Source organism: Callospermophilus lateralis, chromosome 8 (genome assembly GCF_048772815.1).
Source record: "Callospermophilus lateralis isolate mCalLat2 chromosome 8, mCalLat2.hap1, whole genome shotgun sequence".
Taxonomy (NCBI): Eukaryota; Metazoa; Chordata; class Mammalia; order Rodentia; family Sciuridae; genus Callospermophilus; species Callospermophilus lateralis.
This window is the reverse complement of record NC_135312.1, coordinates 41907092-41921307: the sequence shown is the minus strand read 5'-3', so window position 1 is coordinate 41921307 and position 14216 is coordinate 41907092. Positions and strand designations below refer to the sequence as shown.

At 36.0% G+C, this 14216-nt stretch overlaps 1 protein-coding gene across 9 annotated transcripts in view; it reads left to right on the top strand.

The window, feature by feature from the left end:
* The window catches only part of Aasdh (aminoadipate-semialdehyde dehydrogenase), a 30264-nt gene that overhangs the window by 13134 nt on the left and 2914 nt on the right, over positions 1–14216 (top strand). For 5 of the 9 annotated variants that reach the window (XM_076864599.2, XM_076864601.2, XM_076864598.2 and 2 more), the window contains 8 exons: positions 1101–1342; positions 1835–1941; positions 2593–2765; positions 3771–3963; positions 5106–5221; positions 5684–6467; positions 11430–11593; positions 13302–13424. In XM_076864599.2, the coding sequence (XP_076720714.1) occupies positions 1101–1342; positions 1835–1941; positions 2593–2765; positions 3771–3963; positions 5106–5221; positions 5684–6467; positions 11430–11593; positions 13302–13424 (1902 nt within the window). Of the gene's footprint in view, positions 1–1077; positions 1343–1834; positions 1942–2592; positions 2766–3770; positions 3964–5105; positions 5222–5683; positions 6468–11429; positions 11594–13301; positions 13677–14216 lie in introns of those variants that run through there. The other 4 variants (XR_013092161.1, XR_013092160.2, XM_076864604.2 and 1 more) reach the window with 4 other exon arrangements.

The following is a 14216-nucleotide window of genomic DNA, read 5'->3' as shown; positions in this document are numbered from 1 at the left end:
AGTGCTAAGCAACTCAGTGAAACTCTGTCTCTAAATAAAATACAAAATAGGGCTTGGGATGTGGCTCAGTGGTTGAGTGCCCCTGAGTTTAATCCCCAGCACCAAAAAAAAAAAAAAATCTTTAAACAAACTTTGAATTGAAGGAAACTTTTCCTCAAATCATAAAGGGCATCTATTGTTAAAAAAAACAACTAGGACTGGGGACATACCTCAGTGGTAGAGCACCTGCCTAGCAAGCAAGAGGCCTGGAGTCCAATTCCCAATACCCCCCCCCCCCATGCAAAAACCAAACTACAGCTGATGAAACTCTGAATGCTCTCATCTTAAGATTTAGAACAAGGCAAAGGTATTTGCTTTTACCACTTTTCAGCATTGTTTTGGCAGTTCTAGCCAACACAATAAGATAAAAAGAAAAGGAAGAAAAGGAGGAAGAGGGAGAAAGAGAAGAAAAGAATTAAAGTCACCTACATTGGATAGGAGGAAATAAAACTCTTCATACACAGATGACATGATATTATAGAAAATCCTAGGGGTAGATCAGGATGAAGAAGGGAAGACTACTAAAATTAGTAAACACATTTATCATTTTAACTTTAAATCTTTTTTATAAACTATATAATGAAACAACTAATATTTTTGCATACCTTTTTTCCTAAAGCATAATCCCTGTCCTCATAAAAAAAGATGATGCATACATCAGTCGTTTTCTAAATATGATTTGCCATTTGATATGTATTTACAGAGTAATCATAGCAGCTCAGGAGGCTGAGACTAGAGGATCTAGAGTTCAGAACCAGCCTCAGCAATGCCAAGGCGTTAAGCAACTCAGTGAGACCCTGTCTCTAAATATAAAGTACAAAAAGTAGGGCTGGGGGATGTGGCTCAGTGGTTCAATCCCTGGTACAAAAAAAAAAAAAAAAAGGCCCAAGAGAGACCCTTGGCCCTTCTATTATTGAGGGCACAGTGAAGAAAATGATCCATAAATCAATGAGCAATAATTTTATGGCTGTGAACTTCAAATGCATTGCTGTGAATTAATTATTACAGTGTTTACCTTCTCAAGAAGTGAGTAGACAGAAATTATTTTAATGTATCTGCAGGCAACGCCAACATTGCTTAGAAGATTTGGATCTCAGCTTATTAAGTCAACTGTTTTATCATCTAGTACTTCTCTTCGGGTGTTAGCCCTCGGTGGGGAAGCATTCCCATCATTGACTGTTCTCAAAAGCTGGAGAGGAGAAGGCAATAAAACACAGATATTCAACATTTATGGTGTCACAGAGGTATCAAGTTGGGCGACCACTTATAGGATTCCAGAGAAGATTCTTAACTCTACTTTGAAGTAAGGATTTTAATTATTCCAGAGAGGAAATTGTGTTTTTTTTCAGGATTTTAGTGCCATGAGTGGGGTTTTTGTTGTTGGTGTTTTTGAATTTTGGGGGAGGTTGGGTTTGGGGTTGGTTGGTGCTTGTGATTGAACCCAGGGCCTCGAATGCCAAACATATACTCTACCCCTGAGCTATATGCCCACCCCCTGCTAACTGTATTTTGATAGGCACAGGAGTAAAAATTTTAGAAACCCTATTTACCTACTATTTTAAGTTAGGAATCCTTATTATAACTGGTGCTGAGATCCTGCTAGAACTTTTTGTGACTAAATTATAATGAACAATATACGTGACAACATTTCCACGTAACCATTTCCTATTGGAAATCTTTGATTTATAATAAACTTCCTTTTTTTCTTTATTTGGTGTAGTGTGATTTAAATACACGAGGACATATTCTTTTCAAGTGTAAAATTTTAAATCTACTTTGGGTTTGTTTTTCCTAGATGTGATTTGCCTATACAACTGGGATTTCCTCTGCTTGGAACTGTAGTTGAAGTCAGAGATACAAATGGATTCACAATTCAAGAAGGCAGTGGCCAAGTATTTTTAGGTTCTTTTACATTTGTTGATTGGCAATAATTTTTTTTTTTTTTCAGGAAGAACAACTAATGTGTTTATCTTACTCTTGATTTTTATAATGTCTAATGTGCTTTTCAGTTGTAATTTTCAGTCTCATTCTCAATCATGAAATATTTCATGTTGCCATAATTATATACATTGTCTAATACTCTAATTAATTTAGAAACTAACTTGGACTGTTATATAAAAATAATATTTAATGATTATTATAGAATTTTTAAAAATAACATTTTTACAAATAAGCTTTTTATGTCTAAATTTTTTTTTTTTTTTTTGGTACTGGGGATTGAACTCACAGGCACTCAACCACTGAGACCCATTCCAAGCCCCATTTTGTATTTTATTTAGAGACAGGGTCTCACTGAGTTGCTAAGCACCTTGCTTTTGCTAAACTCCCGATCCTCCTGCCTCCTGAGCCAGTGGGATTACAGGTGTGCGCCACCATACCTGGCCTGAAGTTAGGTCTAATTTTATCTGGCATTATTTAAAAGTGAGCCCCCTTTTAATATAAATGTTCAAATTTTGAGTGTTAGTAACTGAGTTTGAAGTTGTAGTTAAGTTCATGGTTTTAAAATATATTTTCCATGCATTTTTATGACATTGGTGTTTATATCTTTGGAAGGTGGCAAAAACAGAGTGTGTTTTGTTGATGATGAAATAACAGTACCTCTTGGCACAATGCGAGCCACAGGAGACTTTGTGACTGTGAAAGATGGAGAGATGTTTTTCTTGGGACGAAAGGACAGTCAGATCAAACGCCATGGTAAACGTCTTAACATCGAGCTTCTGCAGCAGGTATAGCTATTTAAATATTAACTATCTATTAATACATGTAGGTATTGGAGGTGATTACCACCAATTTTCTATACCAGGTTCTTTTATCAATTATTTTTGTCTGAGATTTTTGTGTTGGTGATGAATCACACTAAATATTCAGTATGCCTTTTATTCCCAGCGTAATTAAATAGAGTTTTTTTTTTTTTTTTTTTAGAACTAAGGATTGAACCCAGAGGCACTCTACCACTGAGCTATATCCCTGGCCATTTTTATTTTTTATTTTGAGATAGGGTCTCACTAAGTTGCTGAGACTGATCTTGAACTTGTGATCCTCTTGCTTCATCCTCCCAAGTCACTGGAATTAAAAATATAGGCATGTGCCACTGTGCCTGGAAGTGATTATTTTTTAAATTAGTGACAGAATGGGTTTTGAGATCTGTGAAAGTAAATTTATTTGCTTTAGGACAATTTTTTTTTTTTTTTTTTTTGGTACTGGGGCTTGAACTCAGGGGCACTTGACCACTGAGCATGTCCCCAGCCTATTTTGTATTTAGAGACAGGGTCTCACTGAATTGCTTAGTGCCTCACTTTTGCTGAAGCTGGCTTTGAACTCACGATTCTCCTGCATCAGCCTCCTGAGCTGCTGGGATTATAGGTGTGTCCTACCACCCCCAGCACAGTTTTTTAAAAAGATCTCTAGGATATTCCAGAATTTAATTCAGCTGTACTTTTTTTTTTTTTTTTTTAATCAGTGATTGAACCTAGAGTGCTTTAGATGTTGAGCCATATCCCCAGCCCTTTTTACTTTTTTAATTTTTAAAAATTTTTTTTTTGAGACAGTGTCTTGCTAAGTTGCTGAGGCTGGTTTGAATTTGTAATCCTCCTGCCTCAGCCTCCCGAGTTGCTGGGATTACAGGTGTGTATCTGTGCCTGGCCACTGTACTGATTTCAGACATAAAAAATTAGAGCATCAAAGTTCATTTTTAAATGTCTTCATTGGCAAATTGGAATATTCTCTTATAGGTTGCTGAAGAACTTCAGCAAGTGGAATCTTGTGCAGTTACATGGTATAATCAGGAAAAATTAATTCTCTTCATAGTGTCCAAAGATGATTTAGTGAAGGATTACATCTTTAAAGAACTGCAGAAATATCTTCCAAATCATGCAATCCCGGACGAGATTGTGCTGATTGATACTCTGCCATTTACGTCTCATGGTAAAATAATTTAAAGCAGCTATATTCAATGATGACAGATAATACTAAGTGTATTCATACTAGTTAGTTGCCACATAAATCTCTATTATGATAAATGATACTAGCATTTATTGTAGTAGAACCTCTGTTAAATACTTTGTATAATTAACCCATTTTCAGAAAATCCTGTGGGTAGGTGATATTATTCCCATTTATAGCTGAGGAAAATAAGATTAAAAGAGGTGAGCTAATTTTCCCAAAATCGCTTTGCTAGTTTGTGCTTGTATTAATCAGGATTCTCTAGAGACACAGGACTGATTTTTAGATAAATATATATAAAAAGGAGATTTATTATAAGAAATTGTCTCATGTGCTTATAGAGGCTGAGAAATCCCATGCTCTTTCTGCAACCTGGAGACCCAGGAAAGCTAATGGTATAATTCACACTGAATTTATAGTCCTCAAAATGATACAGACCCCACAGGGCAGTAGAAGACAAGATATCCCAGCTTAAACAGGCTCCTTCTTCTGTCTTTTGTTTTGTTCAGGACTTCTAGGGATTGGATAATAACCAACACTTGGAGGTGGGGCAGTCTTCTTTCCTGAGTCCACTGACTCCTTAATCTCAATCGGAAATACTGTTATAGACACCAGATATAGTGTTTAATTGGGCATCCTGTGACCCACTCAAATTGACATATGAAATCAACCATTAAATAGTATTAAAATTCTGCCTAGCACTGTCTTTAAAATATGCTCCTATTGTTCATATTATATTACCTTCTCAATTTTTATTTACTGTATACTTCAAAATGTAATAATTCCTCACTTAACAGTACTATTTCTTTTAGCTCTTTAAATTACATAAATATTTAGCTCCTTTGCTCTTGGCTATTACTACATTCTTTGTAGCATTGGACTATTTTCTTAAGAATTAATTATCTTTTACAAACTATATGATTTCTATGTAATGAAAATTATGCATGACTAATGAAGATATAAAATATCTTTGAGACAAAATTTTATTTATTCATTTGTGGTATTGGGGATCAAACCCAGAGCCTTACACATGTAAGCGTGCACTCTACCACTGAACAACACTTGGCCCTGAGGGTAAATTTTAAATATTATTTTAAAATATATTATTTCTCTTTTATATTAAGGCAAAATTGATGTTTCTGAGTTAAACAAGATATATTTAGACTACATGAATTCAAAGCCTGAGAAGAAACTCAATGGAAAAGAGGAGCTTTGGGAAAAATTACAGTTTTTATGGAAGGTACAACTTTTAAAATACAAGTTTATTATTATAAAGAGTTCATTTTAGGGAATGTAGCATCCTGATAAATCTGAAAAAATTTTCTAGGAATGTTATCAATGTCCACAAGTCAGGTAATATGTATTCAATTTATATAAAAATAAAAGTTAGTCTCTTAGACAAATTTCCCACCTTGAAATGTATTGGAAGAAGGTAGTTAGGGTGTAGGTAGATGAGGCCTGTCTTGACTAATTTACATTTAGAATTATGTTATTAGTCCAGAACAACTTTAGTAACAACCTGTGTTTCTGTTTAAAGAAATTTTTGTTTTTTAAAGTACTGGGGATTGAACCCAGTTCAATCTTAGTGTATCTTTAGGTCTATATCTTCAATATAGATACTGTGATCTTTGTATCTTACTTGTAAGTAATGGAATCTTTTGGTTTGGGGCTTTTACCATATTTCTTCCTTCTCTCACTCTAGTCTGTTCTGAGTCTCTCAGAAGATCTTTTGAAGGTTCCTGATGAATCGCTCTTCTTAAATAGTGGTGGAGATTCCTTAAAGTCCATACGGCTTCTTAATGAGATTGAGGAACTTGTTGGTGCATCAGTACCTGGCCTTCTGGAAATTATTCTCAGCAGTTCCATTTTAGAAATTTACAATCACATTCTTCAAACAGTGTTTCCAGATGAAGACAAGACATTCAGCAAGAGTTATGCCACAAAGAGGAAACTCAGTGACACTAATCAGGAGGAAGCCAGTGGAAAATCTTTATATCAGAAGTCTCTCCTACCTTTAAATTATGACAGTGAGATAAATGCCTTTATTGCACTGAGCAGAGGGAGTCAGATTTTGTCTGATTATATAACTATGTTAGGACATTACCCTTCAGCGTGTTCTTCTGACTTTACTATACAGACCAATATTGAGAATTTGAAATGCTTAAGTCCTTCAGCTATATTTGGGAAGTCAGAAGATCCATCCTATGTTGCAAAAGTTTGTGAAGAGGGGAAACCTGTGATAGGGGCTGAAAAACTGGAGTTACGTGTTCGGTGGAAGTCGGACACAGGCAAATGTGTAGATGCTTCCCCTCTGGTTATAATACCAGCTGTTGATAAGTCTTCTGCAACTGTGTACATTGGCTCTCATTCTCACAGAATGAAGGCAGTTGATCTTTATTCTGGGAAGGTGAGATGGGAACAGACTTTGGGAGATCGGATTGAGTCATCAGCATGTGTATCTAAATGTGGAAACTTTATCATGGTGGGTAAGTTTCTGAATTTGAGGTTTGTCAGGTTAAATTGAATTACCTTACAATAATGCTAGTAGGGCCGAGTTAAATTAAAAAAAAAAAAATGGTGGGGGACTGGGCATGTAGGTCAGTGGTAAAGTGCTTGCCTGACATGCATGAGGTTCTGGGTTTGATTTCCGCCTCCCACCCCACACACATTTTTTTGTTTAAAATATGTATGATGTTTTGGTTGCTCCCAATGAATAATGATTTAGTTTGTGCTGAATAAATATGGATCTTGGGGGTCAAAGTTCTTGGGTTTGAACTTAATGCCATAGATGTTATAAACTTTGACCATTGGCAAGTTGCTGAACTTCTTTGAACTTCAGTTTTCTCATGGGAAAACTAATGAAATGTGTTGTTACATCACACATTTTCCCAAACTTAAGGACCTAATAACATTTATTATCTTACAGTTTTGTGTGTCAGGAATTTAGGAGCAGCTTAGCGAGCCTGTCTCATGCAAAGTCTCTCATGTTTCTATAACCATCTGAAGGCTTTACTTTGGCTAGAAAATCTGCTTCTAAGATGGCTTATTCACATTGCTCTCGGCAGAGGGCCTCAGTTCTTTGCTGGGTCTTGATGGGAAGCTACATTTTGGGCCACATGAGCCCCTTCTCTGTAGGCTGCTTGACTGTCTTCACATGGCAGCCAACTTCCCTCAGAATGAGTGATTAAGTGAGGAAGGACCCAGAACCGTTTACGACCCAGCCTCTAAACTTGTATACTATCATTTTGCTTTATTCCATTCATTAGAAGCCCACATTCAAGGGGAGGGGAATTAGACTCCACCTCTTGAAAGGAAGAAAAGCAAATAATTTATGGACTTATTTTTATTTTTTGGTTCTGGGAATTGAACCCAGGGGCACTTAACTATTGAGCCACATCCCCAACCCTTTTTATTTTTTATTTTGAGACAGTGTCTCACTAAGTTGCTGAGGCTAGCTTTGAACTCAAGTTACTGGGATTACAGTTGTACATCACTGCACCCAGTTATGGACTTAATTTAAAACTATAATCATCCTAGAGCTTTTGGGAGGATTAAGTGAGGTGTTTTTTTATGAAACCCTTAGTACCTTGCCAGGAAAGTACTAAACACCAGTTGCTTAGAAAGTGTTAGTTACTAGCTGCGGTTCAGTTCCTTAAGGTAGAGGTGACTTTGCTAGAAACGTGGACCTCTCTAGTGTGAAATCTCTCCCTCATTATACTTTTTACTCCCCCAGGTACATAAGGTTTCACTTTATATGCTCATGGAATCTGTCAAACTTTTCAGACTAAGTGCTTCGAAATTTGTACCCCTGCTTTTGCTGTGCCAGCTGGGACCTACTTGAATCTAAATTTGATAATTTCATTTTAAACACCTACATTTTGAAAATTATAGAAGAGGAAACTTTCAGTTTTACATGAGATTATCAGTTCTAGAGTAATGCCCATCCCGAAATTAACTTGTTGAAATTCGTTTTTGTATTCTGAGAAACTAGACTGGGCATGAGTTCAAGCATCTTTGTTCTGGGTGATCACAGGCCTTGAGTCTAGATGCAAGTTTAAAAATGCACAAAAGATTTGAACAGACAGATTGCAAATAAGCCTATGGAAGCTGCACTACATACTGGGCAGTAGCTCACATCTATAATCCCAGTGACTAGAGAGGCTGAAAAGTGAGGATTGCAAGTTCGAGGCCACCTCAGCAGCTTTGCAAGGCCCTAAGCAACTTAGTGAGACCCTGTCTCAAAAATTAAAAAGGACTGGAGGAGGGACTGGGGTTGTGGCTTAGTGGTAGAATGCTTGCCTTGCATGTGTGAGGCATTGGGTTCGATTCATAGCACTACATATAAATAAATGAATAAGATAAAGGTTCATCAACAATTAAAAAATAAAAATTAAAAAGGACTGGAGGAGATGGGGCTGGGGTTGTATCTCAGGGCTGGAGTGCTTGCCTAACACAGAGGAGGCGCTGGGTTTGATCCTCAGCACCACATAAAAATATAAAAGGGGCTGGGGTTGTGGCTCAGCGGTAGAGCACTCGCCTAGCACGTGTGAGGCCCTGGGTTCAATCCTCAGCACCATATATAAATAAATAAAACAAAGAAAAAAAAAATATAAAGGTATTGTGTTCATCTACAACTAACAAATTTAAAAAGAAGTGGAAATGTAGCTCAGTGATAAAGTGCTCATGGGTTCAATCCTCAGTACTGGGAAAAAAAAAAAAGAAAAAGAAAAGCTGTTTAACATCATTAGTCACTAGGGAAAGGCAAGATACAAGTCCTATTTTGTTTGTTTTCTTTTATTTTTGCAATGTTGGGGATTGAACTCAAGGCCTCCTGCATATTAGGCCCACTCTTTACCACTGAGCTACATCCCCAGCCCTGGATATGAGTCTTTTATCAGATGTGTTTTCTCCCAGTCTGTTGCTTGTTTTATCATTTTCTTAACATAGTATCTTTATTTATTTATTTATTTTTCCTTTTTGAAGTACTAAGGATTGAACCCAGGGACTCTCTATCATTGAGTTACATCCCCAGCCCCCTTTTGTTTTTAAGACAGGGTCTTGCTAAATTACCCAGGCTGGCCTTAAATTTATGATCCTCTTTCATCTGTCTCCTGAGTAGCTGGGATTACATAGTATCTTTTGAAGAGAAGTTCTTAATTTGATGAAATCTGTTTTTCCCCCTGGTTCTGGGGATAGAACTCAGCAGCCCTCTATCACTGAGCTATATCCCAGCCCTTTTTTGTTTTTTATTTTGAGACAGGATCTTGCTAAATTATGCAAGGTGGCCTTGAACTCCTGTTGGTCTTGTCTCTGTGTCCTGAGTTGCTGGGATTACAGGTATGTACTACCACACCCAGCTCAATTTATTTGTTTTATTTTTTTTATTGAGTTGTGCTTTAAGTGTTATATCTAAGCAATCTTTGCTTAACCCTTAGCCACAATGATTTTCTTATATACATATTTTTGGAATTGAATTCAACTGAAAGAAATATTATTACTAAGCAGGAGTTTGCTATTTTTGTGCCACTAAGTAGTCTCTTTCAGAAAAAAGACATCACAGGGGCTGGGATTGTGGCTCATCGGTAGAGCACTCGTCTAGCACGTGCGAGGCCCTGGGTTCGATCCTCAGCATCACATACAAAAAATAAATAAAATAAAGGTATTGTGTCCAACTACTTCTTAAAAAAAAATACAGCACAAAAAGTATATTGGAAATTGAACCTCAAGTGAGCAGCAAACGGTCATGGCCATGGGCATTACCATCTAGAGAATGGAGGCCAATGAGATTTCCCTAAATAACTGTCCTCAAATTCTTATGATTTACATATGGATACATTACACAGAAGTCGAGTAATCTTTCTTTGTAGATTTTGACCACTCCTACTTCTAGCTAGGTATTTGACTACAACCAAGATCAGGGATCCCTACCCTGTCTCTCATCCATGGTTGTAGTCTGAGAAAAGCAGTCTATTGTCATTATTAAGAATATAGACTCTATGACTCAAAATGGGATAGGGAGGAAGAGCATGAGAAGAAGACTACCACTAAATAGGGAAGAGAGGTGGGAGGGAAAAAGAGGGAGAAGGGGAGTTGCACAGAAGATGGAAGGAGAACCTCATTGTTATACAGAATACATATATGATGTTGTGATGAGAAAAAGAAAAATAAAGTGTGTCACATTAGATTGGATAGAGAAGAAGGGATGGGAGAGGAGGGGAGGAGTAGGGGGGATAGGAAGGGCAGCAGAATAGACAGTATGATTGATGTATGTACATTCCATGTATGTATTATATGTCAAAATACATTCTGCTGTCATGTATGACAAAAAAAAATAAAAATAAATCGTATGGTTAAAAAAAAAAAGAACACAGACTATAGAACTTGACTTCTTAGATTTAAATACTGGCTCTGCCACATGTTACCTTTTTAATTTTGCCCAAGTGACTTAATCTCTCTGTGTTTCAATGTTATCATCTGTAGAAGGCAGATAGTGCTTTTTTACATAGTGCTTACTTCACTGTGAGTTATTTAAATAAGTTAGTGGATATATCATACTTAGCATAGTGCTGACACTTAGTAAATGCTCAGTGAACATTAACTGGTAATAATGTTACCCCTTCTTGTTTACAATAACCCTTGTAAGTAGATGAATCCACATTCTGCACATTCTGCAGAAGAATAAACTGAGTCTCACTGGTGCTGGATGATTTGCCCAGTGTCAGCCCTAGTGAAATTTGAATCCATATTTATCAAATCCTTTCTCTGCCACACCATGATTTATTGTGTTCTTGGTTGTGAAGCACTTCATAGTACTTATTAATAATTAGCAGATGATGTGGTGCATGCCTATAGTTACAGCTACTCAGGAGGCTAGATAGGGTGAGCAACTTAATGAGACAGTGTCTCAAAATAAAACATAAAAATGCTGAGAATGTAGCTCAGTGGTAGAGCATCCTTGGGTTCAATACCACACACACAAAAAAGGTATGACTCCTAAATAGGTGTTTTACATAAATGACTACTGTTCATTCGGTTTCTGCTTTACGTTGCTGAAATTTAAATTAGATGAGTGAACATAGAGACTACATACATAAGAAAGCATCCAATACAAATTGTTATGATTTAGGCTAAAGAGTTATTTTCTAACTTCTGGAATCCAAGGTTTGGGGTGTAGCTGAGCTGGAGAAGTCCTCAGGAGTCTATTGTGAACACATTGATCTAGGTTCTCTGGCCTGGGTTACTCTAGGAGTTTCTTGGTACTCGCAGGAAAATAACAAAGATAAATAGTAGAAAAGTTAGGTCAGGAAGGAAACAGTCTGGGTAATAGGCTAATAAATCTGTGCTGAGTGGGACATTAACCAAAAAATCTCAGATGATGCCACTTTAAAAAAAAGTTATCTTCCAGTGATGTATTTGAATCTCATCTTTTATATTTTGTTTCTCTCTAGGCTGTTACAATGGATTAGTTTATGTTTTGAAAAGTATTAACGGAGAAAAATACTGGATGTTTACTACTGAGGATGCTGTCAAAAGCTCAGCGACCATGGATCCCACCACAGGCCTTTTTTATATTGGATCTCATGACAAGCATGTGTATGCTTTAGATATTTATGTAAGCATTCACCTCATTAGTCTTGTACTGTAAGCATAGAGGAGTTAGAAACTATCAGATGGTGTTGACTTTAGGAATAGGTATTAACTATTAAGAAGGGGTTAATTAAGTTTTAATATCATAAGACTTTTTTATTAGATCTTTATAGTAATACATAGTAGTTCTTAAGGCATTTTTAATATCTTTACCAAATTTAGCACAAATACATTTTGAAGTATAAAAAAACTTAGAATTATTATCTTTTTAAAAAATGTTTTTTAGTTGTAGTTGGACACAATACCTTTATTTTTATTTTTTTAATGTGGTGCTGAGGATCGAACCCAGTGCCTCATATGTGCTAGGTGAGTGCTCTATGGCAGAGTCACAACCTAGAATTATTATCTTAACAATAGAAAAAAATTACAAAGTAAGATATCAGTAAGATATTTTAAGACCTGGTTATATAAAAATACTAAGTTAATGTAAGAATTATAAAAATAGAAGAAACAAGCTGGGGAAAGTTTTGCAATAACTGAAAGAGTAAAAAATTGTTTGTAAGTATAAATTAAAATAAAAAGATATTTAGAGGAAAAAAAAAAGAGGATCCAGATAGTAAAATAGATTTAAGGGATGTAAATACCTAGGACCCCAAAGAAAAAATGGCTAATAAATGTATGTAAATATTTCATACCTTTAATAATCAAAGGAATGAAAATAAAAACTGTAAGATAAATAGTGTTAGATTAGAAAAAATGTTGCAGTGATAACAGAACTGCTGAGGAGAGTAGTAGAGAGTTATAATTGGTGAGGACTCTAAGGAATAAACAGTTTAATCATAGATAGCAATTTTCTTTTTCTTTTTTTTTTTTTTTTTAAGAGAGAGAGTGGGGGAGGGAGAAAGAGAGAAAGAGAATTTTTTAGTATTTATTTTTTAGTTCTCGGCGGACACAACATCTTTGTTTGTATGTGGTGCTGAGGATCGAACCCGGGCCGCACGCATGCCAGGCGAGCGCGCTACTGCTTGAGCCACATCCCCAGCCCCATAGATAGCAATTTTCTATCTTTTGATCAAGTAAAATTATTTTTCTAGGATTCTATCCTGGCAAAATAATCAGAAACCCAAGTTGTTTAAAAGCCAGGTGGAATAGTTCATGCCTGTAATTTCAGTGACTTAGAGGATAAGGCAGGAGATTCTCAAGTTTGAGGCCAGCCTCAGCAGCAAGATCTTGTCTCAAAATAAAAAATAAAGAGGGCTAAGGGTGTATGTAGCTCAGTGGTAGAGCTCCCGTGGATTTGACTCTCAGTCCCACAAAAACAAACAGGTCATTTATAATACCTAATAATTGGTTCAAGGCAATTTTCAGTGTTTAGGTAGAGAAATTATTTTATGTTCATACAGGATAGTATGAATTAAAATTATATTTAAGTTATTTTACACAATAAGTGAGATAAATGTGATACCAGGTTATTTATTTAGAATTATTTCAACTATGTTAATCTCACAGCTATACATATATGAAAAAGATCAAAAGGGAAAATACTAAAATATTAACAGAATATCTGGGGATGTCCTTTGTTGTCTTTATACTAAGTTGATTCCCCACAATGGGCATGTGTTTTTTGCTGAGTTAAAAATCTTTGTTAACTAAATAGACATAATACATGGGAGGTGGGATATATGGATTAGTTACCCACCAGCAAAACTCACATTTTCCATTCTTATTTGCAGGAAAAAAAGTGTGTTTGGAAGTTAGCTTGTGGAGGAACTGTCTTTTCTTCTCCTTGTTTGAACCCGATTCCACATCATTTGTATTGTGCTACACTGGGAGGACTTTTATTGGCTATAAATCCTGTAAGTTAAAATAAAAGTGTGTGTGTGTGTGTGTGTGTGTGTGTGCGTGTGTATTTTTTCTTTTCTTTGATTTTTTTTAATATTTATTTTTTAGTTTTAGGTGGACACAATATCTTTATTTTATTTTTATGTGGTGCTGAGAATCGAACCCAGTGTCTCACGCGTGCTAGGCGAGCGCGCTACCACTTGAGCCACATCCCCAGCCCTCTTTTCTTTGATTTTTAAAAAATGTTTGCTTTGGATTCTGAAAGTGTGAGTAGTTTTCATTTAGATATAATCCATTTATTACTGAACCTGGATTTGTTAAAAATGATTGACAGTAAGTCTGGGAAGATGAGATAATCTGAGTTCATATGTTTTTCTTTTTACCTGTTTTTAAAATTTTTAGACATAATTTTCCTCATTATTTTAAGAACTGCTTGTCCATTATAAGGTGAAATCTGGGTTGTTGTTTTCTTTTTTTTTTAATGTATGTGTGTTTTTTAAAATTTATATTTTGTGGGGGCAATCTGCCTAGCAAAAGCTCCATCCCTAGCCCTCTTTTTCTTTATGTCTAGAGCTTATGTGCTGCTTTTTTCTTTGTTGGTTTTCTTGCAGCTTTTTATCTGCTCTCATAATTAGCACTGATTAATTTTATAGCTGTGTACCTGTGTTCTTGCTTCAGTAGTCAGCATACTACTGTAGCAATCTCATGTTCTAGCTCTGCCTCTGGGAGATTCATGAGTTTGTTTTTAAAAGGATAACTGATTAGTAGAATGATTTTAAGAGCTGTGAAATACTTTTTGCCCATGA